We start from the raw sequence: 27,621 nt of genomic DNA, 5'->3' as shown, positions 1-27,621 counted from the left end.
AGGTTTGCATATGTTAGCACCTAAAGTAGCCCATGTTTACATTAATATCAATGGAAATAAATAATAGAATATTCTTGTGAAGACTTAATTAATCACTAAGAAGACTTAATTAATCACTCTCTAGCAGGGTCAAATTCTGGTGCTAACATTTAATTGATATGTGACAGACAAATTTCATGACGGTTTTAAATTATAGTTCCTCATCTATAAAATAAAATAATGTTAATAATAGTAATAGTAGTTGTTGTATTAGTACTAGTGATTTCTCTTCTTGAAGTTATTAAAATACACTTAACATGTTATAGGTACATATATATTATATATTTACTAAATAAATATTAATTTTCACTAGGATGGGACTATTGCTATTATTTTGTCACAGTGGTAGTCAAAAGAAACAGTGGATTCTAACACATAAATGTATTTCTAACCTTTTCTATGGTACTTGAGATTTCAAAATATAGAGCATGTATTGATCAGCTTCATATCCCAGGGAAGAAATCATAAAAAGTTACCCACAATAGTTAGGATGCACTTTTTTAGAAATTATTTAGAAAATACACATAAAGTAAAGTTCCCAGAAATTTATATTTAAGAAGGGGAAATTAATGTATAGGGCACAGTTTAATTTACTCACATATAATGTAAATGAATGGATAGTCCTGAGAACAAAGATTATGATATACTAAGAATGGATATACTCAAATTTTACATGCCTCTTACAAAAGAAAACCATATTTTGTCATTTTAGTTGAGTTAATGAGCATGGTATGAGTCAAGCGAAATTTTGATTTTCTCATTGAGAAAAGCCTTGGAAATAATTATACACATAAAATAAAACCCAAATGCCTATTACCTTGTAGAGAAACCCAGTGACTTTTATGCTTACATTCACAGTGATGTCCTCATCAGTGACTCGGATATTTATTGAAAGTTAAATGTGTTAGTTTGGTTATAAAAATGCCACTGAAAACAGTGAGCATATAATATAGATCCATCTTATGATTATAAAAGTTTATCATCTTAATTATCCTCCAATGCATCCAACATCTTCAAACTACCTAAGCCAAGGTCAATGCTATTCTTCAGTAGTGCTTAGCTACATTACGTCGTGATGTCCTCTTATGCACTTCAAGCAGGGAACACAAAACATAAAATGGTGTTCTCTAGTGTTGTTGTGGCCCTCCTATTTGAATCAAAATTTCATAGTAATGGATGGTTGGTATATTCATATGAGATGATTTTACAGGTAATGTCACAAGGGTTGGGCACAGGGAAACAAAGGTTATTATGTGACATCATATTGTGAGGAGGCACAGCATGATATTCAGAGGCCTAAGGGCTTCAACAGAGAGCAGAAGAAATGCATATGAGGAGCAAAAAACAAACAAACAAACAAACAGAAATTAAGTCTCTACTTTGTGGGAGTTTCCTGGGGAATGAAGTAGGGGTAAGAGAGCTTATATAACCGTGGAGGTTTGAGGGTAGGGACATAGTCTTAGTTGAACAGGGATTAAGATACCTGAATAAGAAAGAGATGGCCTAGTGACAGAGGATAAAATTGTGTAATAGCAGATGTGGAGTTTTGCCAATCAGAAATCTGCAACCATGGACACAATGGTGTGCCCAGGGCGGTAGGATGATGTCAGCTTCTAGAATTGTCATGAGAATGGCACAGAATTACATTATTCCATTTCATCTCTTGCTTCTAAATCGTGGAAAGATGTTTGGTTGCTAGTATCATTAAATCAAAGGATCCTAATCATTAATTTGTCAGACCAAAATTACATGTTTACCCATTTTGAAATACCTAGGCAGTATTTCATGAATAAGTTAGGTAGATGATAAAAAAAATCAAAGAATTTAAATTACCTTTGCAGGCCTTTTGTGGGGGAGGAATGATATTTGTGGCTTTTCTTTTATGTCATTTTTATTTTTTGCTGGTTATTTGTATTTGGGAATATTCTAGAACCATAAACACAGATAGCCTTAACTGAATCTATTCTTAGCTTGATTTAAATTTTTCTCCATAAAGCCTCATATCACTAACAAACGCTGCTTCCTTATTTTTATAATCTTGATAATCTTGCCTTTTCCCCTTTTGTTTCAACTCCCTGGCAAAATCTCAAGGTCATGTTGAAATGATATTAGTCCCAGTTAGCAAGGTGATACCCATCACACCAAGCACCTTTGTCCTCTTATTGACTTACTGAAGGATTTTACTATTTTAATCTGTAAGATGTGACTTTAAACTTTGGTAAATATTTTTGCAACACTAATACAATGTTGAATGCTTACATACTTTTTTCTAGTGTTCCAAATTTACTGGTATGAAGCTTTTTGTTTTGTGGTAACATGGCATATTGTTCTCCTTCCCTTGAACTCTAAAAAGTATGCCACATGAGCAGTTGGTCCCTTGGGTTCCATTTACTCACCATTACATATTGGTTTTCAGAAAAGTTCTGAGACCTGTGCTTATTTGGGGACCTTCAGATACTATTCTCTTAAAGAATGTCATATACTCTATTACATCATAATATTTTGTCTTTGCTATTGATGGCTTTCCATTTATGATCAGTATATTTTGCTATTCTCTCTCTCTCTCTCTCTCTCTGTCTGTGTGTGTGTGTGTGTGTGTGTGTGTGTGTGTGTGTGTGTGTGTGTGTGTTTATTTGATTTCATATGTGGGGGAACATGTGCGCAGGAGGATATAAAGAGCAGAACTTGACAGGGGTCTTTACCATTTGCCTTTCTACATTATTGTTTCTTTTGAAACTCAATCTTACTTTGAACCTGACTCTCTCTAGCTACCAGTACTGGAATTATGTATACTTATTAGGACCCTTGTATCTTAGCATAAGTGCTATTGATGGTAACTCAAATTCTTACACTTGTATAACAATCCTTTTCTACTTTCAGTTATCTTTGACATAAAAATTTTCTGATCTGTATCATAGTTTATTTAGAAATAGCTTCTTTATTAACTCATTTCATGAAGTATATTTGAACATAATTATTTTTCTTCTCCAACACCTTCTAGACCCTTCCTTCTCTTCTTCCCCAATCAAATTCATGTTACTTATGCCACTTAAAAAACGAACCAAAACTAAACCAAAGCAATCGCTGAAAAGAATACACAACACACAAACAAAAAAAAAAGAACAGAAAAAAGCATGATGTTTATTTTGTGATAGGCATTTAGTCATAGAGCTGAGGCCTGCCCTAGAGTATGATGATTCAGTGTACTGATGATTCTACTGAAATTGATTTCCCACTCTCAATAGCTTTCAGTGGCAAATTCTTGGTTAGGTGGGGTTTGTACACAATTATCTTCTGTGCAGGATTTTGCCTGTCTTCGAATTATGCAGATCTTATTCATGCTGTCAGAGTCTCTATAAATTTACACATGCATCAGCCCTTTATGTCAGGATAAATGCTCTTTCCTTAGAATTATCCACTACCTATGGCTTTATCAGTTTTTCTGAATCCTCTTTTCCCTTGAAGAGGTAAAACATACCTTGCTGAAAACATATCATTCAGGAGTGAGTAGTCTAAAGGCTCTCCTTTCTCTACAATGTCTGGTAGGATGTATCCATATTATTTACTATCTACTGAAGAAGCTCCTTATCTAATAAAAGTTGAACAATGTTCTAGTCTTTGGGTATAGCAGTATGCTATGAAGTCTCATTTTACTTCTCTGTTCATTTAGCAGAATGATCATAGGAGGTTTCCCACTAGGGCCTACGACCTCTCTATTGTCAGGTTCTTGACCTTATTAAGAAGGGGTTCCATCTCATACAGCAGGCCTTAAACACATGATAAAAATGTAATTGATTTCTCCCACACTCTTTATGTCACTATTGTGCCAGTGGTTTTTATCTTGCAGGAAGATTGCTCTTGTAGCTTCCGGAGTTTATAGTTGAATGAGGTCGATGGCTACTTTTCTCCTTCATTAGCACATATATTAGCCTACACCATTATGAACATTATTCATTGTGGATAAAGCTTCCAGTTGAGCCCCAGCTCCATTTCTTCTTGTTTAATGACACACAGATGAAGTGTTCTCAGTAACAAGGTCTTACTTTCAGGTTATGGAAGGAAAACAACAGTATTGGCACTAGCCTATATTACGCAGATGTCTATGGGCCTCTTCAGACAACAACTCAAAAGATGTAACCCATTCCTGGCACTGAGGTTTTTATTTGGTCGTATGTGAAGCCTTATTGAGGTGCTGTTTACGCTAGTATATAATAACTCCATTTAAATTACTCTTATGAATATAAACATTTTTAGGAAGCTGCTAGCAGGTTTCAATATAGATTTCCAAAAGGTCTTCAGTGATACTTACCCCTCCTCTAATCCTCTGCTCTACCTTTTTCTCCAAATTCTCTCCCTACTTAATCTTATTCTAATTTCCCCTTTATCTCTCAATGAAAATAAATATATTCTATGTGTTCATTTTTAGATCAGTTCCTACACCCAACTCTGGTCCCCTACGATTTATGTAACCCCTCAGTATATTGAATCACTCACACACACACACACACACACACACACACACACACACACAATCTTAGTGTCTAATAGCCATGTATAAGAGAATATAGGAGATATTTGTCTTTCTGGGTTGGGATGATTTCTTAGTTGGGGTTTATATTGCTGTGAGGAGACACTATGACCACTGCAACTCTTATAAAAGAAAGTATTTTTACCCAAACCACCAGTTACCCCACTCAGGATGATTGTTTTTCGCTTTATCTAATTACCTGAAATTTTCATTTTTTTATTAACAGCTGAATAATATTACAATATGGTACATCTATAATTGTACGAGGATGTGAATATTGATAGAAGTCTAGTACAGCCAGATGTTGCCATAGATCTCTTCTCAGATTTTTGAGGAACCTCTACATTGATTTCCAAAGTTGCTGTGCCAATTCGGTACCCCCACAAGCAAGAATAAATATTCCTGCTTTTTTACATTCCTACCAGCTAATTCTTTTCATTTGTTTTATTTATTATAGTCATTCAGCCTGGGGTAAGAAGAACTCTCAAAGTAATTTTTATTTCCATTTTTCTAATGGCTAATTATATAAAAAATTAAATGTTTTGTGATTTTTTTTTATGCTTCATCTTTTGGGAAGTCTATGCTTAACTCTACACTGCCCATTTAATTGGGCTATTTGTTTTTCTGATGTTCAGTGTTTTGAATTCTTTGTGCAGTGTAGATACTGTCCCATTTCAGATGTGTTACATGCATTTATCAAGAGTGAGGTTAAAGTTTACTACTAGTATTTTTAAACCAACATGAAAGACTGGATAACTTTAATATATGCAATTGACTTTCATTTTAGTTTTTTCTCTGGAAATGAAGTGGTAGAAACAGATAACTTCTTCAACAATGAAGAGAAAACTCAGCTTACTTATTTGAATGTATATTTTTATCTATTTTGGCAGTGTCAAGTCTAATTATACACTTTCTGAGCCAGTAGTCAGTGAAGTCGAGGCTAGAAACATATCAGTATGTATTTATATTTTCTATAGCTAATTGAAATTGTTTCATTCTATCATAACCACTGAACATTGCAAATACTTATTGATATGTTAGATTTTCTGAAAACTTGAATAAATAATAATGTAGATTGAATATTTTTCAATTATGTGGTCATTTCCAAGTATAATATTGGAATTGCTGTCCTATCTATGTACTATTAATACATCTATTGCTATCAGAGAGCTAATATTTACCTAATATCTAATATAGTGTCTAATATTTGTATGATTATATGCATGTTTATCTATATATGACACTGTTTTGGGGGGTTGTACTCTAAATGGTAAAAATTAAAAATGCCTAATTACAACACATATACAAACAGAAAAATTCATCGATAATGTGTAAAAAACTAGCATTATGTATGACTGTCAAAGACTGGAGGTTACCTGTGAAGTAATACCCAAATTGATCAAAACCAAAATGGTCCTTTCAATAGAAAAAGGAGTCTAAAATAACAAGTAGTCTAGATAAGAACATGAAAGATATTTTTAGGATTCTTTGGGCTCATAAATAATTTTCAGATATAACACTTATATATCATAAATAAAAATATCAAATTGCAATTTAAGAGTCTTTGACACTCTCCCCTTTGAAGGATAATAATAAATGAGCTCTTTAATAAGGCAAAGACAACCCAATTTAATAAAGATGGAGAAAAATAAATGTAAAAACAAATAATAAAAAAATAAGGCAAAGACAAAAACCCAGAAGACAAAAGCCACTAATAAAATAACAAACCCCAATAAAATGGCAAATTTTATTTGCCAAATATATAAGCTAATACAAAAACAGAACAAGATAACAAAAATGGTATTTAATTTGTGCTCTAAATAATTCCATTGTCCTGGAATACATACAGATGTTTCATAACCTTGTGAGATCTTATTAGACATTTGGAGAAATCCCAGTTAAGTTGGAACACACATCTACTTCATGACCTTTAGTATGCTGATAACAACAACAAGAACAACAACAACAACAACAAAAACATCTAGAGTATGAAGATTTGAAAATGATATGCAGCAACTAGTAACCTTAAGAATAGTAGAGACTGAAAAATGAATATAGACAAATGAAAACGATTTAGATGATTGTTTTGAAAAAACATACCATTTCCTACATAACTCAGTAAATTTTTTCTTAGATATTTACTCAAATGAAAAGAAAATGTCCATTCACTCAAAAACTATGCATCTTTATTTGTTCTACAAAAAAGTTCCTCAAAAAAATTCTTCTTTTAAAATTTTTATTAGTTTATTTATTTGCATTTCAAATGTTATCCCCCTTCCAGGTTTCCCCTCCAAAAAAATCCCTATCCCACCTACTCCCTCCACTTCTATGAGGGTGCTCCCCTACTCACCCATCCCCTCCCACCTCACTGCCTTGGCATAACCCTACCCTGGGGCATGAAGCCTTCACAGGACCAAGGGCCTCCCCTCTCATTGATGCCAGATAAGGCCATTCTCTGCTATATATGCAAAATATTTCTTTTAAATCAAGTATGAAAATGTAATGCAGGAATGAGGTAGAATGTTACAGAGTAAATGAATAAGGTCATATACTATGGATGACTGTAACAAGATTAATAAACCGCAAGAGGTTCTGCTGCCTTACAGTCCTGCAATAGAATATTTTTGGAATGGTGTAATGCCATGGATAAAAGTAATGATATTTAAGCATCAATGGAATATAATTTACAACTCAGACTCTGTCCATGGTACTCTCTTTTAACACAATCTCTCTATTATTTTATTGGCTTCCAAAATAATAAGTATTTGACAGCAACATCCTGCTTAGTTCTGACCTTGCAGGTCTTGGGAATGTTCTGAGGACTGTGCATTGCTGCTCAGCTAAGTTATAATTTGGGATCCTCTCAACTGCACAAAAATCAGAGCAAGTTGCTTGGTGTTCCTGAGCCCTGAATTTCCTTGAGTAACAACAGGACCTACTGTGTAGCATTCTTGAGAAGATGCAATGATTTCATGTACACGAAGTTCCTTAGACACCATCGAACATATTGCTAATTATAACTGATAATATTAAATATTAAAAACATTATAGGTAAGAGTAGGAGCTATTGTTTCTTATCAGTTCGTAAACTCTGTGGAGTTCAATCTCCTGGTATAAAATAAATTGTAATAAAGACACTCTATTAAAAACTTGTTTTAGTTATTGGGAGCAGAAAGCATAGATTTGCATCATGTTGCTGTGGAATTTGATAAGGTGAACTTGATATTTATGAATACTTTCTATCAATTGTAGTTGTTACACTTTTGTGACAAGCAGAGTTATAGAATCAAATGGAAGTTAATGCTGTAGAATCCGGTAGAATTTGGGGGAGGAGTGAAGTAATGGAGGAAGTTTCAGAGAGAGAGAACCCCAACATTTTACAACAATTCCAAACAGACTCTAAATGCAAAGAAACATTGCATGGAAACGATCTTCTGGAATGGCTGTGACCAAAGGGTGACTCAGGAGCGGTGAGCCGATGTCACAGGTTACTGGAAGATTATTTTAGAATCTGAAAGCTCAGAGAGAGATTATGAACACACTAATTAGCATTGAGACCACAAAATGACAGCTATTTCTGGAGGGCACACTAACCATGGAGTTGACTGAATGAAGCCTTAGTTTATAAGGCTACCATTTGTGGGACCTGCCAGAAAGTCAACTTTATGTGAACAAAACAAAACAAACAAAAACCCACCTCAGCATATTTGAAAAAATATAGTAAAATAGTGAAATTTTATCATCAGGGTATCCTGTGTAGAGAAAATAATACTCCAGGTTTTACAGAGATTTCTGATCTAACCAAGAGAAAACTCTAAGTATTTGGCTTTTAACACATTAAAGAGTGAAGGAAGTTTTTTCTTCTGTAGATAAAGATAATAGTAGAAAATTTGCAAATATACGAAAGATAAATGCAGGTTGGAGAGTAAACATTGAAGAAAATAATTAACATGCCTCCAACATTTTTAATTGTAAGAGATATTAGCTTGTTTGAATTCAATTTGTAATGGCATTTGTGGATGAATATATATGAGAGACATATACGTAATAGTGTGTAACATCTGCAAAAGAATGAGATCACTACATCACATATGAGTTCATATAATGTTAACTTGGGATGCACTGGCGTGCATTCAGATTACATAGTCTGACCTCTTGAGGAAAAGGAGTATGTCTCACAATGTGATAGGAAATCAATAATCTCCCTATAGAATATAAGTAAAAAGTGATACAGAACTAGTAACATAAAACAAATATGAAGTGTGACAAATCTATAAAAGGGACAATTTGAAAGATGAAAGGTCAAGTCAATTATTATTCTGAGGAAAGCCAAAAAGTAACTTACAAGAGAAAAGAAAAATACTGCAAGATGAAAAATAAGTTGAATTGAAATTTTTAAAAATGTAAAACTTAGACTTTAACCAGCCATGATGTAAAATGACTTTAATTCCAGTACCTGCAAGGCAGAGACAGGAGGATCTCCATGAGTTTGAGGCCAGGCTCACCTACATAGTAAGTTCTAATTCAGCCAATAATTCATGGATAGACTTTTAAAATTGGCAAAAAGTCAGAAATTGTTGAATGTTGCGGAGTGTGTATGCAGAGATACAGAATTTACAATTCTACCTGAATGTAAAAATGATTTTTTTACATTAGAAAGTCAGTAAAGAGAGAAAATGGAAACACAGAAATAAGTTGGTGAATAGAAGAATAATAAAACAAAAACAAAAGTTCCCAGAAAAGAAAGTGAATAAACAATAACTTAGAACATTCTGTTAAATAGCAATTATATTATAAAGATATTACCTAGAAAATCACACACAACATAAAAACAACCTGATACTGTGTACCTAGTCAACTATCCTGGCCAAAATAAGGCATGGAATTAGAAGAGACTCTATAGCCACCATTTTACTAAGCCAGTATAATCTCCAACTGCATTCTAAACATGTGTCCTTTTATCTAAAGATAAGTTCAGTCCTCACTCTTCATCAAGGAAACCTCCTTTGCAACAGAGAAAGACCATTGCTGTAATCTATATCCTGTATAAATGGAGAACTACATAGCACTGCGGCAATCGATACATCTATAAAGTACTCCCACACCTGAGGCTCAAAGTACAATGAGGAAGTGATGTGCTGATAAGATCCGGGAGTTTATTATGAGATTATATCAGCTAGTAATGTCAGGAGATACACATGTAAAGTCTCATCAACATGGCTGCCCAAACATGGGCTAAATAAGAACATCAGAAGTAGACATGCTAAAGAAGGTGAGAGAAAACCCAGGAGGTCCCAACCCTACACAAAGAACTAGAGGCTGCTAAGGAATGCTAAGAGAAAGAGAAGTTGTTTTCGCCAGGAGAGAGCACACCAACTGGTTATCTGATGACAAATTGTCAGCCTTGAAAATATTCATAAAATTAACATTACACAGTGAATAGGCTATATTGTGGATTTTATATGTACATGCATATAACTATGCAATAACAATGAAAAAAGGCATGAATTTGAAAAATAGCATGGAGAGGTATGTGGGAAGGTTTGGGGGAATAAAGAGAAGGAAAATGTACTGTAATTATGTAAATAGCATCTTAAAATTTACAATACAAATAATCTGTTATAGTTTCAATAATGGTGTTACTCTTGAGAGTAATGAAAAATAAATTATGAAGTTACATATTAAGAGTATGTCAATGTCCTCTTACAAAGAAATTGTGTGTGTGTGTGTGTGTGTGTGTGTGTGTGCGCGCGCGCACGCGTGTTTTTCACACTCATCTATATCTCATAGCCATGACAATTCATTTTTCTTGTGGGGATTTACATTTATTCCTTAATGAAAGTAGTCAAAACATTTTATAAACATTTACTTACTTGGTCAACAATTTTAAATCTTGAGTTAATTTTGAGTATAAATATAAAACTGAACTGATTTAATTTTTATACTAAAGCAAACAAAACATTTTTCATTTTCATTATTTACCACTATAAACTAATGTATGTTATAGGAATAAGATACTGACTGAACCAGAAAATCAGATAAAATCAATAAAATTAAGATCTATAAGTTTGTTGATGGGTATGGAGTTTTGCAACAGATGACAATTTGGAAATGTTGACCTATGTTATTATGTGAAAAATATCTAATATGTAGTGGATCAAGTATCAAGACATGCAAAGTCTATAGTGTATTATAAGAATCTACCCTAATTTAAGATTCCTGTTATGTAAAGATTAGAAATAAAATTGAGTGGGTATAAATCTTAATTAGATGGGTGATTATTTTAATTTACTATTAAACTAGGATATAAATCTTCATACAGTAATTAATGTCAACATCCAATTTACCAGTATAACTTTTATGAGAATAATATAATTTCATACATTCAGAGAGGGACTATCATTAGCAAAAATCATGACTTCTAAACTATAGTAAAGTTACATATACTACATGTGTTGATATGATTACAAATCCAATATTTGTAACATTCATATTGCTGAATTTAGAAGTGGAGTCAAGATTCTGCATGTCCAATAAATAGATCTCAAAATCTTCAAATCACATTCCATGTTCTGTTATTAAAACAGGTTAACAAAAATGTAGAAATTTTATCTAATTTTAAATTAAAAATAAGACTAATTTTGCTAAATTAAATTAAAAAAGTCCATATTTATTTTAAATAAAAAAATTTAAACACAAAGTTCTATTATTTCTAATGCTATCAGAAAGAATGCAAGTGTTCATTATAAATGAGTAAAACATCCTGTAGGAGACTTTTACAAAAGCCACATAAAAGATATGGAGATCACAGATTGAGTCCTAGCTCTTGCTCGAATTCAGAGTTTTAGGTGCACCACTTAAAATTTCTATGTCTGCTGACTCATCTGCAAATAGGAATTATTCTATCTATGTCGTTCTTCCTAAAGCCTCTAAAGGACCAAAATAAAAGTTTGTTCTAAGCAAAAACTGGAAGGAGAGTATTTGTAGTAAAGTGTTTGAATAAAAAAAGTGGAGAAAAACACATAAAAAAGCAAGTGTGGCTATTCAAAGATCTGTCTGAGATAGTTTATTAGAAAAAAAATTAGCATGTGGGGGTCGAATAGTCCTGACTATCATCTGGAAAGTTTCAAATTAGAGTTGCTCAAAAAACAAAAACAAGAAAAAACAAAACAAACAAACAAACAACAACAACAACAACAAAACCTCCCAACTAATCCCCTTTTGGGGAATTAAGCTGTAAGTTATCACTAAGAAATGTTAGGTCATTACACTGATTTAGATCATAAGAAAAACGAAAGTAGGATCCTTTAGTGGTTCCTATAAGAGCAATAAAATAAGAAAGGAAATTGAATGCTGTGATCAATATGAATTTGTGTAGGCAGGAAACCGTAAGATCAAACACATGCAGAATACTGGAAGCAATTAGTAGCAATTTTAGTAAGTATGTGGTCCCTGTGAACAAGAAAGTGAATTCAAATTTTAAAAGAATGCTTCACAATTAATACAGTTTGTATGCCTTCTGTGACTTATTCCAAACATTAAATAAGGAAATTGGTATGCACCATACTGCTATAAATCTAATATGTAAAAAACAAAATGTGACTGAACTTTAATCAAAATGACAGCAGAAGATGGATTTTCAGTCTTCTGGATGCTTAGCTGGTTGAAAGCAACTGTTCCCTTGTTCTCTCAGACAATAGCATTCTTTTTCTGCCTCCAGTAACCCTGCACCCCTGTTTATCTTGTTTGCATTCCCTCTTAATTTGCCCTTCCCAAGCCCTTCCACATCGGAAGTAACATTTTTTACATTTCCTACTTCCATTCATTTAGGATTCCTCTTCAATGTTAATAATATATGTAGTTACATCTACTCTTATGTGCACCTGAGTATACACACACATACCCATACACAAATTTAATAAGTTTTTAGAATTCATCTGTAATGTGAGATCCAGGCTCTTTAAATTGACTGTTTATATATCTAACAGACAAAACAGCCCCTAAATAATTTCTCAGTTTCCTTCTGTTTCACGTTCTCAATTCTCCCCTATTATACAAAGTAATTTTCCAATTATATTAAAATTTCTCTTTTACCCTAAATGTAATTTTCCACTTGATCAAGCTGTACTTTCACACCTGACTCTTCCTAATTGCATTGATGACGATGTATTTACTGAAGATCCCAAAATGCACGGTGCATTCAATATGTGTTTATCTTTCAATAAATTAAGAATAATTATGGTATTGAGCATCACGTTAAATTTAATTGTTAAACTTTTACTACATCTTATAATAACCACAATAGTGTAATGCTGAAGTTTTACAGGTTGTTACGAACTTCAGTTTGCCCCTGGTTAAATAGTTACACAAGGCACAAGGCTGAAACACAAACTTGTTTAAACACAGAGATTAGAACCCAAAGCCCTAATGGATGCTCAAGGTCAGATATCAAAATCAAAAACCATAATATTATTCAGTCTACCATATTAAAATATTATATCAAGGTATGTTAATGTGGAAGGGGAGATTTATTGTGAATTCTCATCCTTAGACAAAGAACTAAAGATAATTATTGATTGCTGGGAGTAGGAGAATTAGCTTCTTCCAGAGCTGAGCATCTTTGTTGGTTGTTCATTGCAGAAATGACATTGTTCTTTTTGTTTTTGGTTCTCTCTCTCTCTCTCTCTCTCTCTCTCTCTCTCTCTCTCTCTCTCTCTCTCTCCTCCCTCCCTCCCCTCTGTGTGTATATGGACACCTCAGAGCTCCCAGAGACTAAGTCACCAATCAAAGAGCCTACATGTACATGGGCTGGTCAACGCTGGTGAGCGCATATGTAGCAGAGGACTGCCTTGTCTATCCGCAGTGGAAGAGGATGCACCTAATATAAATATTTGTGTAAACATGTGAGTAACAAATATAATAATAAAAAATGCAGACATCAACTTGAGATTGGTGCCATGGGAATTTGAGGAAGAGTATCTGGAAAGGGCTGGAAGGAGGAAAGGAAAGAGGATATGATCCAATTCTATTCCCAAATGAGGATGCTTCAATCCCACTTAGAACGGGTAGAAAGTATCACAGGAAGCAGAGGGAGGGAGGGACCTGGGTGGGAGAGTAGGGGGAAGGGGGAGATGAAGGCAGGATCAGGTATGTGAGGAGTCAGGAGACAAGCCCAGACAGCTAGGAGAATGAAAGAAAATAAGCAGCTGACAGTGTTGAGTGAAGGGGGAACTTCTAGAAATTCCCTGACACCTGGGATGTGAGATGCTCCCATGACTCAGTGGGAATGACCTTGGCCAAAATGTTCAACAGTAGGAAGACGGAACCTGAGGACACTACTTCCAGTAGATAGACATGCCCCTAGTGGAGGGATGGTACCACCCACCTACCTTCAAAATTTTTGACTCAGAATTTTCCCTGCCTAAAAGAAATGCAGGGACAAAAATAGAGTAGAGACTGAAGGGAAGACCATCCAGTGACTGGAGTAACTTGGGATCTATCCCATGGGCAGGCATCAAACCCTGACACTATTAATGTTGCCATGTAGAGCTTACAGACAGGAGTCTAGCATTGCTGTCCTCGGAGAGATTTTATAGCATTTGACTGAGAGAGTTGTAGAAACTTACAGTCAACCATCGGACTGAAGTTGGAGACCCCTATGTAAGAGTTGGGGGAAAGATTCAAGGAGCTGAAGGGGATGGCCACCAAATAGAAAGGGCAACAATATGAACTAACGTGGACCCCTCAGAGCTTCCAGAGACTAGCCACAAACCAAGAGCATACATGGGCTGATCATGCTGCTTGGCACATATGTAGCAGAGGACTGCCTTGTCTGGCCTCAGTGGAGAGGATGAACCTATTCCTGTAGCCACTTAATGCCCCAGGGAAGGAGGATGCTGGGGGCTGAGGTGGTGGGGGTGGTGGGTGGAGGAGCACCCTCTCAGAAAAACGGGATGGGGTGAAGAAATCTGAGAGAGGATCGGAGGGGGAACAACACTTGGAATGTAAATAAATAAAATAAATTAATTTTAAAAATTCAAAAAATCTATTTCAATTGAAGTAATTATTTTAAAATGTATTTTTTAAATTCCCAAGTTACATTCACAAAAAAAGAAAGAAATTATATTCTCTCTATACCAGCAGAAAGGCTGATGAGTTTTAAAGGGAGTGGAAACTCCTTCACCCAGCTAGTAGGAATCATTAAGTGATTAAACTCATTCACACAGCTAGTAGGGATCATTAAGTGATTACAAAGGGATTTGTAATGTGAATAAAAAAGATGGTAAGAATAGTTTCTGAGCCATGCACAGGAATTCTTAGGAACCCTGAAAGAAGCTGTGTTCCCAGCTGGACGACACCACAATATAAAGATGACATTTACATGAAACCAAGTGTAACCATCATTAGGTTCCCAGCAAGAAGTTTAATGAAATCTGATGGCTGATGATTAAGTTCATCCAGAAGAAAAACAATGCATAAATAGCGAAATGTTTCCTAGTCACAGATAACAAACAACCATCTCTACCAGTTGTAAGAATATCCTTTAATGCTATTATGTGCATCTAGATCAGTAATGCAGAATAGATATGAAAAAAATTAAATACATTTGCTAGTGTATAATAGAAGACCAATGATGGAAAAGGACTACTCAGATTATGGTTCTATGGTATTAGCATCTATGGGCTGTCCATAAAGATAGAGCATTCGATGGAATGAAAAACAAAGGGAAGAAGGAATGTATGGGGAGGAGTGGGGTAAGAGAAAATGAAGACAATTCCCACCAATGCTGTACACTGAAACGCAGGAAATTCCCAAATCTCTTTCTCCTACACTACTTAACAAATTATGCCACACGAATTTTTAATATGTTCAGTAGCTTGTATATTCATCCTAGGTCTAACACACATTATAATTTGCATGGAGGAAAGAGGTAGCAAGGAAAAAGGCCTGAGACAATACAACTCCTGGATCTCTGACCATTGCACATACTGAATTCAGTAGAGACTGAATAGACAGCAGGAACCACATAGTTACTCATCCACGCCCTGGTACAAGACAGTCAGGGACTCATCAGACCCACAGAAGACAGAGCACATCAGTTGTGTTTCTCTTTCTGCTCAGTCTCTGTAACCCTGTTTAGAAACAACAATAAGAAGCTTTTGTTTTCCTTAAAAATTTAACCCGTCCAAACACTCAAATAGTATTGTTAAATGATTGGTTTTAAAATTTATAAACAATACAAAATTTATCTAAGTTTCTTGTAACTAATAATACCATTGAGCAATAGAATTAAAGTAAATTGTAAGATCAAAATGAAGATTGCAGACCCATATATATATATATATATATATATATATGTGTGTGTGTGTGTGTGTGTGTGTGTGTGTATACATATACATATACATATATATATATATATATATATATATATATATATATATGAATTATTGAGAATGAGGGCCAAATTCACATGGAGAATAATTTCACAAAAATTTAGATCGGGATGACAACTACTTGTGGTTTGAAGAAAAGTATAAAGCATTTAAACAATCTGAGATATGATGATGTAATGTTGTTTGCTTCCTCTGACCAAGGGACTTGGCAAGTAAGACTGAAAACTAGCAGTGAACAGAGCCCCCAATACTTGTACTATTAGCTACTGGAAGGATAAAGCCAGGTGATCTCTAGAAATAGTAGTGACAATTCCTCACAATGACCAATCACCAACCAGCAAACAACACTAAAGCTATTAAGTGACATAACAGTACAAATTTTCCTGACCTGCAAAACGGGAAATTCAAACACTTCTAGGCTCTCCAGACACGATATTACATCATCAAGAGGAGAAGAGGATCAGGGTGTTCTTCAACAGTTTATGACAATAGTCAGTGCTAAGTAGACAACTATTCGCTAGACAAATATTCTTATATCTGAAAAAAATGAAAGTGCCATCATTGCTACTCTCAGAAAACACCAAAAGCAACGATGACACAGGCTAGATATTTCAACAATTGACACACAAGCACAAGGAGTCATCAGAGTACTGGATGTCTACAGGATTGTGCACAGCAAAGAAAAAGTTACTGACGGCTGGGCTACTGTCTACGGACAGAATCAAACCCACAGTGTCAGGTAGTAACCCAGCAAAGCAGAATGCAGACATTACTAACTATGACAAAGTTAAGGAGATATTGTTAATAAAAAAAGAACTGAAAGTGAAGAGGGAGGAGAAGAGATTTAAGAGGAGATAATCATCTCAATTTACACTTCAGGGAGCTAACAAATGTGAGTCACATTAATTGTGAGGCTAATACATCTAGTTCCTCAATCGTTTTCACAATCATTCACTCTTAACCATCAAGCCAGGCTTAAAACACTATTATGCTAAGGAATGTGTTTGAGCTAGCAAGTTTTCAAGTGACTTTGTGTTTTTCTGTAAAATGCCATGTTAATTTCAAAGAGCATATGTAAGATTCTCTTTACGAATACATTTTCTTTATCATTTTATTTCTTCAGACATTTAATAATCTTTGATGATGATAATTAGATGTTAGGGTGTTGTTACTGTCATTTAATATAAAGATTTTGGAGATATGTATATATATATATATAGATGAGATAGAGATAGAGATAGGGATAGAGATAGAGATAGAGATAGAGATAGAGATAGAGATAGAGATAGAGATAGAGATAGATATAGATGAGAGAAATTTGGCTTAAACAAGCAATACAAACAGTACTATAAAATGTATCCCATTTTAAAAATCCAGCTTTAAAAGCATAATAATCATAATGATGATTATTTATGAAATTTTCAGGTAATTATTTGTATAAATAAATATCTATCCAGGAAAGTGTATCTGCATGGGGGGAAGGTGTTGATGTAGTCAGTGAGAGAGACAGAGAATGAACTTAACATGGTACTTCATAGGGATAAAAGTCATTTGCTTGTGAGAGCCTTTCCAGTGGCTTCATGTATGAGTTCTATAAAAACTCCAACACACAAAGCACAGAACGAATACTAATTTAGTCATTGAGATAGTATCACAGGAGTGGACCCACATGCAAGGACAAGATGACTAGAGACTTGTTCATGTTCTGCTTACTCAGAAGTCAAGTCACTCGAGTCTATTGCCTTCCTGTCAATTCTCTGGAGTTAGAATTATTTGAGAGTAGCTACTTGGGAATACTTATTAGCTTGTCAAACAAAATCTGAGATTCCACTCAAATCATGTAGCAATTTAAGTAAATATCATAGTCTGGAAAAAATTTAAATAATTCATGTCATTGTTCAGTTAGTCACAGATGCTTACAGTCTCAATAAAATAGGACAATGCAATTTTCATCGGTTACATTCAATTAAATTGTTTATTATTTAATCCTATTAATATCCTGCACACAGCTACATTCATATGTTATCATCTTAATTTCCTGATATTCAAAGATTTTTTGTCATAATATTAGAATATAAGTCTTGAAGGTATATGTAGAATTCTTTTTTTTTTAGTCACTGAAATTATACAGCTTTTGTGTTTTGCCAAGTTGAAGAAAATAATTCATTTAACTTCACAAACAAATTTAATAATTTATAATAGGGCATTGAATATATTCAGGGTAGAATATATACTACATATTTTTAAATACATTGTTTCACTGACTGCTTAGAAAGGCTTGATTTAAAAATGAGTATGAAAGGGTTGGGGATTTAGCTCAGTGATAGAGCGCTTGCCTAGCAAGCACAAGGCCCTTGGTTTGGTCCCCAGCTCCAAAAAAAAAAAAAAGAAAAAAAATGAGTATGACAAAAAGTTGTTTTGATAATAGAATAAGGTACTTAAAGATTCTTGGTAGTGGTATTTGTATATGTGGTGTGTGTGTGTGTGAGAGAGAGAGAGAGAGAGAGAGAGAGAGAGAGAGAGAGAGAGAGAGAGAGAAGTAGTAGGTGCAACAGATGAGAACAGTTTCCTGGAAAATTAAACCCACTCCATGTGTCATAGGGAAGGTTATATAATGTGTGTTTGTAGAGAGCTGTACTGTCTATTCAGAAAGAACCTTGCTTTCATGTGTTAGATTAAATTCATAAATAACTGTAAAACCCAGACCAGCCTGGGAGTCATCATGAACCCATTTTGGCCTTAAACCCCATGGCAACAATCTTGCAGCAGCCTGCTAAGTGCTGTCATTATGGACTTGAGCCACAATGTCCTGCTACTAGAAAGTGATTTTAAATACTATGTCTTGGCTAAATAGAGACAGCAGGTTGAAATTAAGAGGAGAGATGTATATAAAAATCAAAATAATATGATATAACATTGTCAGCTAATTATGAAATTTTAAAATGGCTTTTGAATCTAATAGATTTCTTACCTGAATATTATAGGATTTTTGTAATTTTGTGTACATTTAAAGACATGAAAATGTATGAGGAGACTGACAAGAAGTCTTAGAAGGTAAAACAGTTACTGTCACACTAGACTATGTGTTAGAAAGAGAAAATTGACTCCCAAAGTATTTCCCCAAATTTTAGAGCCACAAGAGTTCAGTGATGTACACACAAACACACACACACACACACACACACACACACCACACTGATGCACACACACACACACAATAAGCAAAACATTGAAGCAAAACAAAATTAAGTAAATATACGAAAAGATACCTACAGATATACATCTCAAATTTTTAACTAAAATTCCATTTCTAATATTATTAGTGACTTGTGTTTATCTTTTGATCCTAAGATATAAGCATCTAGAAACATTTTTGTCATTATTAACTTGAAAATTAAAGCTCATCAGTGAAATAAATAAACTTTACAACAAGAACAAACAGCTATATGTACTCAAGGGCAAGTTCATTGTAACAAGACGTCTTAGAAGGTCAAGTACTCATTGTCACACTGGGCTTTTTGTGTTCTAACCCCTCAGCTCCTCGTGGAGGAAGGAGAAAATTGATTCCTAAAAGCTGTCCTGAGACCTTAGAGCCACAAGAATTCAGTGATGGGCACTTTGATTGATCATAAAATAAATATTTCCTTTATATTTTTGTCATATGTGTCTTTCAAGGAATAAGGCTACTTCGCTACTTTGTATTCTCTTATCAGTTCAGTTGTCCTCACTGAGGTCACTCTCTCTCATGCTGCACTTTTCCTACTAATTACTAGCAGACAAAACTATGGGACATACAGATGACCAGTAGCAAAGAATGGAGATAGGACAGGGTTGTGGTGGTGGTAGAGGTGGTGGTGGTGGTGGTGGTGGTGGTGGTGGTGGTGGTGGTGGTGGTGGTGGTGGTGGTGGATGATAGCTCTCAATCAATATAGCAGAGTTTGGATAATTGTGCAGCAGAGATCAGCTAGTCTGCGTAGAAAGATTTTGATGTCCAACTGCCACTACCTAATATACTCAGGTTACAATGTTGATATACTCTGTAGTATTTGGCCCAGAGATAAAATCAGTTCTTATCGGTTCTTTTCAGAGATGACTTTGGTTATACTCTCAAAAGTTCTCACCTCAGAAGATAAAATTTTAACCTTCTCAGTGGCCAAGGTCTTCACTACCTGTAACTTGGGTTCCCAGATAGACAATACAAATCAGCCTTGGTAACTTTAGAGGGAATTTACCGCCCTTTACTGCCAACTGGGCTTTCCAGTAGGCTGCATTTAAATGAGAAACAACAGCAAGAACTAGTCCCTGTGTCACCACATTTATTTCTTATCTAGGGGAAGTGTGTTTCTCATTTTTATCTACTGAAAGTTTCTTTAATTCCACTAAACTAGTTAATAGTGACAAGCACAGAGGAAATTTGGAAAGTGAGTGAATCGTGCAATACCTTGATGTATCTAAATATTTTGGATTCAACAAAACTATCTCAATTATTTAAAAAAATGTTGTTTTTAAAGTTTAATCATGCACATCAGTTATAAATACGTGTCCCTATTGTTTTTTATCTGACTAAAATCTTGGAAATAATGTTAAACTTAATGTATGCTATTAAAAGTGTATTAATGAAGTATAATCAATATTCTGTACAGCTCACTTATTAAAATCCACTGATGTGAATATCATAATTAAATTTTTACAAATAAATCCTCTTCATTCTATTTTGATATTAGTGGAAAAACGCTTAAGAGAAATTATTTAAATGTAATTTTACTGTATAAATTTTCTAATATGTTGGTAACATTAAACATTGTTTTAATATACAACAAGTTTATATGAAGCAACTTCATTTCTGTCACTTTCAAATCATAATGTTTTCATTCTATTCTAATAAATTCATTTCCATGGATACATATAAAAAATTCTGATAGATTGGAAAAATGCTGATACCAGAGACTACTTGCTACCTTCTAAGTAACCATCTTAAGTCAAAATGAGCAATCACTAAGATTCAGCCTTATTTCCTTTTAGCATGCAGCTAGGTGATAAAATATATAGAATGAATCCATTTTCCAAAGGGTAAATATTCTGGCATTAGTTAAAATAATGTATTTGATTTTTATATTCAAATTTTTTCTTCTTGGAAATGCATTTTACGTTTAAGGTGAAAATGTAAGATACTTTAAATGGATAATTTATCCACATGTATGCTTCCTGAAAAAAATTATTTAAAACTTATATACAGCACTTTTTCAAAGGCTACCATTGCGTTTAACTTCAGGTGATTAAGAGGAACATGATTCCTAGACTAAAAGCATCCAAGAGCTTCAGATCAAGTGCTTTCTGATTTGTCAATTTAAAGCTAACTCTTTCTATTGTTCTTTAATTGATTCTTTTAGTTTCTTCAAATGCATCTTTAGCTTAAAGAAATTGAATGCAAAAGGAAGGAGACAAGGACATTTTATGCTCCTCTGTTGAGTGAAAACATGAACTCTAAATTATGTTAGAGTAAGCCGAAGCCATATCACATACCTTTCGGGAATGAATTTCTTTCACATACAATGGCAGTAGAAACTCAGATATACCTTCAAGTCGGATTCCCTTCTTGGTGACTCTCAGATTTCCCATACCATCCTACAAGCAATGAAATATAGTTCACTTTTAGGTTAATTAGAGAATGCGTATCTGGCCAAAATTTTCTTAGGGCTAAATTGAAAAAAAAAAAACCAAAAAACAGTGAGTTCAAATCCACGATGATTTAAGAAAAAACAAGAGACCGGAAAGATCACAGCCTTTTGTATCCAATAGAGGACACTACTTTGCATGCTAAGGGGAGGGGAGCTAAAGAACCTGATAGGTCCTCTAAATTTTATATGAAACTATTATTTATCTGTGAATAAATATTTTCCTCAGTATTAGTTCAACCCTTGGTTAGATGTGACATTAGTTATGTGATTATTAGCAAACATTTGTAGAGTCCTAATGATATTGTTACAAGTATAAGGCTTACCCAACATTTCCATTTGTCTAATAATTTTCACCACTAATTAATAATTGGCATTGGTTCATCTGAACAAAAAACATGATGAAATACATGTTCTACCTGACAAACATTTGATTCTGGGGAGCTTGATATAGTTAAAAATAATGTCGATGAGACAGAATTAAATCCGGGTTGAATTGGATTGAAAAATGCACCCCATCTATAGTAAACAAGTAAGAAACCAGCTATATAACAATACAAAAAACAGGAAGCTACTTTTTGTGGAGAGACAGTGGCCATTTTATGACATTTGCTTCTGGCTCATGTTTGGGATGTCTAATTAGGAATATTTGGAGAGGAAACAGCTAGGAATATATGGTGTTCAGAACATTCCCTGGAAGGAAACAGTGACTGCGATGCTAAATATGCCATTCATAAATGAAATTAAGAAAAGAGGAAGTATAAATAGTAATTAAATAGCTCACTGAGATAATTTATAATAGGTTTTAGAACAGTATATCCAGCAGAATTATTTTAAAGGGCTAAAATCTGTTAATAACATAGGACTTCTGATAAGTATGTGATGTGTCATGAAAGAAACATGTATAGGCCTGACGAGTCATTTTATTTCATGACTCAGAAAAATATTAGGTATCACATATTCCAGCCTTCAAAATCGTGAGTAAAACCTTATAACAAGGAATAGTAAGATTGTAGGTAAATGTCATGAGTAGCTTTGCTACACATTCTGAATAATCAACCAGTACATCTGTAGAAAGCAATTTGGAAGTGATACATGATTAAGGCACATGTGAATCTATCAAGAGGATAACTATTAGGTAAAATGTACACACACACACACACACACACACACACACATATATATATATATTTATACATATATATATATATATATATATATATTTTAAATTAGAGAGAATTTTTTGAATAAGGATTAGTTCTGCAGGCAGGGAAAGGTGTTACATACATCTAGATAAGTATTTATTTTGCCTGGGTAAATATGTGTGTGTGTGTGTGTGTGTGTGTGTGTGTGTGTGTGTGTGTGTACATGCATATGTGTATATGCATATACACATATGTTGGCACATCTTTGTACTATTTCTCTTTTTGGTGACACTGGAACTTACAGAATCTGGCTGTAGTAGAATTTGCCTAAGCCTCCTCTGTTTCAACTTCCAGATTGCTGGGATTAGGGTAAAACACTCTGCACACCTAGCCTTTGTATAGATTCTTGGGATGCAAACACTAGTCTTCACACTTCTGAATCACACATTTTGACTAATTTATCTGGTGGGCTATCTCCTTCCCCTGCTCTATCATAGAAGAAGAATCAAGAGAGAGCATAGTGATATAAACTTTTACCTTCTAGAAGTAGAAAAAAGACAAATGGGGTAGTACAGCCTCGTGATTTTAGTAGCAGAAAGTAATCCCCTAGGAATAGAGTAAGGAAGAATGAATTAGAGACAATAGTGAGGGAAAGTGAAAGAGGAAGATGTGTTAGAAGAGGGAAGGAGGAAGAGGGAATTTTAGAAAGTGATTGTGAAATGGTAAACTTCAGTATTCCCATGAAAGGAGAAATACTTCCTTAATGAATTAAACTAAAACTTTCTAGGCAGGAACGAATTCACTGAGATAAGTGTAGAAACAGAGCTAGGACACCCGTGCCTTGCATGGAAACCAACTGAACATGAGTAACTTTATATGAAAAATTATCAGTGAGAAACTATGATGATGACAATACACTTCCCGTTTAACTGAGACAGGAGACATTTTACATTTAAAAAAATAAAGAAGAAAAAGAAAAAGAAAAAGAAAGCCATAAGGATGTAGTATTCTTAGGTAGTAAAAAAATTATTTTCCTCGAAAAAGTCTATTTCTCCTTAATAAATGAATGACACTTTCTGTTTATTTCTCATTGAAGTGCTAAAGCAGATGTCTTTAGGGTGAGAGAAAGAAAAGGAAACACAGCAAGTGGAGATTTAAAAATAGTAATATAGTAATATTATGGGTAAGTTAAATGTGAGAATTGTGAAGAAAACTTTATCAATAGAAAATCCAACTTTGTCTTTTATGTTGTTCAAGGTGAGGGAATTTGAGGGGATTTCTGTAGCTATAATGATGCTTAAGAAGACACTAATACTATTTGCAAAGCTAAGAAGACAGGCAGAATTCTCTGGAATCCAGAGAGATAAGATAGCTAGAATAACTACCATAAAAATATTTTAAATCAGGGATTTTCTTGGCTAAACCTCACTGACAGTATCTATATATATTCTCAAATGCCTGCTGAAAAAGATGTGTTCTGAAATGCTCTCCATCATTTCTGTGGAAATATCAAATGTACTTTCTGCAACTTCTAAGAAAAAAAAAAGCAAATCCTATCACAAATGTAATTCTTATTCTAAATTTATTTTAAAATTCTTTAATAATAATCATTATAAATTTAATACATAATGAAAAAGAGAAAACTGGATGTGTAACGTTAAAAATTACACTGCTATTTATGACATATGTGTTTAATTGTAGAAATCTTTCAACTTTAATTTGAGTATGTTTTCTCTTTTGTGATAAAATTATGATCCTAGGCATTTAACTAATTATATCATGTAAATTACTTCAAATGGAATTCCCCTGTGTGAATTTGTACTAATTCTTACAGAATGCTATAGTTCTAACAGAATATTCCACCATATCTTTATTTATCTCACTTTATATTTATTTTGTCTGCTCTTAAAATTGAATAATTTTTCACTTTTCGTATCATCTACATGGTGTTATTGAATTTAAACTCTCTATTATATATCCATGTTCAGCATATGATAGATTGCCTGATCCTAAATCTTCTATTAAGTCCAATAATATTTATGAAATGCTAAGAAAATCTACTTGCCCTTCTCCCCACTATCAGAAATTCTGTATATACTTACTGCCAAGTTTCTGATTCACTATCATCTTGGTCCTTTCAACACCTTATGGCAAATGCAAAAAATTTCTCTTGAGGATGACATTGCCAAACACCAGAGTATAATAGAAGCTAGCATACCTCTCTTGTATGCTTCTAGCTTGGTTTTGTTACATTCATGCAACTCAACCATCTTTGTACTTTAAATTTTCATCTCTTTATCATACATGTTTATTCTTCCCACTATTAAATTGGTATATATTCGTTATATAAGTGATGAGTTTCATAAAAACATTTTTGTTCACAAAAACCCAAGTAGTATATAGCCATATTAATCAAATGTCATTTCCTCCTTGTCCACCTGGCCCTTGGTGTTGCTTGTCTGCTTCCTTTGCTCAGATATTGCTCCTACTTTTATGTCATGTATATTTTCATATTTGAGAGAAAATGTAATACTTGGTTTTCTAAGTCTATCTTTTGTGACAATACGAGATACCACACTTAGCCACTTTCATTCAAAGGATTTCATTATTCTTTAGGACAAAATAAAACTATTATGTGTATACGAGTCATATTTTGTTTATATCTCTCTAACAGATAATAATACAATAAGTTGGCATTGCACATATTACTACAAAACATGTTTGTGCAGATAACTCTGTGTTAAACCTACTTAGATTACATTTGTAATAGTCTATGGGATAGTAAAAATAGGTCATATGGGAGACCTAGTTGGAGAAACTCTGGCAGATGCCATGCTGGAGGAGCTGCTTTGGGTGTGTGAGTTTCCTGAAGATGGCCCATTGCTTTGTATGATTGTGATGGTTGACTCGTGGAGAGATAGAGACCCCGAGGCTTCATCCCAGGATTTCTTCTTGCTTCCACTATGCATTTTCATGGTTTTCATTGATGTATTCCTAATTTTTCTGACATTATGTGATTGGGTAAAGAAAGATCTTTTCTGCCTGTAGTGTGGTATGATTAACTCCTGAGTATTAGCCCACTCTATTTGAAAACTTTATTACAAATCAACATGAAGACGAACTTTTCATGAAATAAGGCTGCTAAGATAACTTGATGATTTTATAATATTTGGTAATGATTTGATAGAATTCCTAATCTGATTAAAATAATTTTAAGAAAATAAGATAGTTGATAGAAAACTGAAAATTAGAATCAAGTGTCCTCTTTGCATAGTAGTAAAGGCTGTATAGGATTAGAAAAATAGTTCAACGAGCTTTCATGTATTACAAGCATGTAAACTGCACTAGGAAGAAAAATGGGTTTGGAACAAATTAATGGTCAAACATTCATTCTAGACTAGGTACAGGGAGGAAGCCACAGGCCTTGGTATGCAAGGTCAAGAACACAGAGTGGTAATTTAATTCCATAAAAACTATCGCTTTAATTTATAATGAGCTTATGGAATGATAAATTAAATACTACTTCTTTGACCTTATAATCAAGAATCCTGTGGTAACTCTCCTTTGTGTAATATTTTATCTTTTTTTTAAAAATGAGTTAATTATTTCTCTTACATAAAGAACCTTGTCTTAGGAGATATAAAATGACTAAAGGAAAAAATTAAAGTTGTTGCAGCCTGTTTTGCTTCATCCACTAAGTTTGTGTGTGAGAGAGTATGAATTTTCTCTTTTTTTTCCTCACAAGCACTTAAAGAGTTTAAAGAGTTCAGAATTTCTTGTAGGTTACAGGATGTGCCAGCCCCAGATAATTAAGTTTTATTCTTGTTAGCACTACCTGTGTTGGCCCTGTAAATCACCTGCTGCTACTTGATGACTGCTGTTTTGATTGGAGAGTCCTAGAGTATCAATATATTTTGAATTTACAAATGGCTAAGTACATCAACAACATTTTGAGATAACTATTGGAAACCGTAATTTTTTCCCTTTCCTATTGTTTTCCAATTTGAGTTAATTTCTGGTTTAGGGATGGGTGGTTGTGCCCTCTTTCTCTTTGAGCAGCGACATACCATCTGACAGACCTGTGTAGGCTTCCTGCATACTGCCACAATGTCTGTAAGTTCATATGTGCATCGGTCTCATTGAATTTAGAGGCCTTGTTACCTAGATGCCTTTCATCACTGGCTCTTATCCTCCACCCTTTTCTCATAGATCCCTAAACTATGAGAAGAGGGAATTGATGAAGATGTTATATTTAGGATTCAGTCTGTGCATTGCTCATTTGTGAGTCTCTGTATTTGTTCAATCTACTTCAGGAGGAAGCATCTTTGATGGTGTCTGAACAAGATATTGATCTCCAGGTACAGCAAAATATAATGAGTTACTCTTTGGCAATGTTCCTTTCGGAAGACCATGAGTTGGTTTTCTCTTATGATTTCTATTTTCATTAAGTTACATGCATTTTATCTCTTCTGAAAAGGTTAATGGTCAGTTTGTTTATGGCCTCTTACCTTAAATACACTTTTTAACAGTTAAGTTTACAGGACAAAAGCTAAGAAATTTCCTAAGTATTTGAATGTTCAGCAAACTGTAGCTCTTTTTTCTTGAAAACAACAAAAAAATAGAAATGCTAATTTTAAGTCACTCTTACAAATTTGATATTATTGACCTCAAGCACTAAGTGACCTAAATTTTTTGTTTTCTTTATTGAAACACACACATATCTATTTTTTTCTACATATGCGCATTACATGTCTGCTTGTACAAAGGTACAGTGGTCAGAGGAGGTGTTAATTCGTCTGAATATAAATTCATGGATAGTTGTGAATCAATGTGTAAGTTGA

General features: G+C 34.0%; 2 protein-coding genes and 1 long non-coding RNA gene across 2 annotated transcripts in view; 1 reads left to right on the top strand and 2 right to left on the bottom strand.

Moving 5' to 3' along the window:
* The window catches only part of Erich1 (glutamate-rich 1), a gene marked incomplete at its 5' end in the record, with an annotated part of 52,793,804 nt that overhangs the window by 20,999,228 nt on the left and 31,766,955 nt on the right, over window positions 1-27,621 (bottom strand).
* Window positions 1-27,621, bottom strand: part of Sgcz (sarcoglycan zeta) — a 1,078,171-nt gene that overhangs the window by 158,108 nt on the left and 892,442 nt on the right. The window contains exon 3 of the mRNA NM_001108875.2: window positions 21,484-21,585. Coding sequence (NP_001102345.2) covers window positions 21,484-21,585 — 102 coding nt within the window. The remainder of the gene's footprint in view (window positions 1-21,483; window positions 21,586-27,621) is intronic.
* Window positions 1,314-19,613, top strand: LOC134482509 (uncharacterized). The gene is made up of 3 exons (XR_015639940.1): window positions 1,314-1,450; window positions 13,328-13,470; window positions 19,498-19,613. It is a non-coding gene; the product is annotated as an uncharacterized LOC134482509 (long non-coding RNA).

The sequence above is a fragment of the Rattus norvegicus genome, chromosome 16, assembly GCF_021556685.1.
Source record: "Rattus norvegicus strain SHRSP/BbbUtx chromosome 16, alternate assembly SHRSP_T2T, whole genome shotgun sequence".
NCBI lineage: Eukaryota > Metazoa > Chordata > Mammalia > Rodentia > Muridae > Rattus > Rattus norvegicus.
This window is presented reverse-complemented; position numbering and strand designations above follow the sequence as displayed.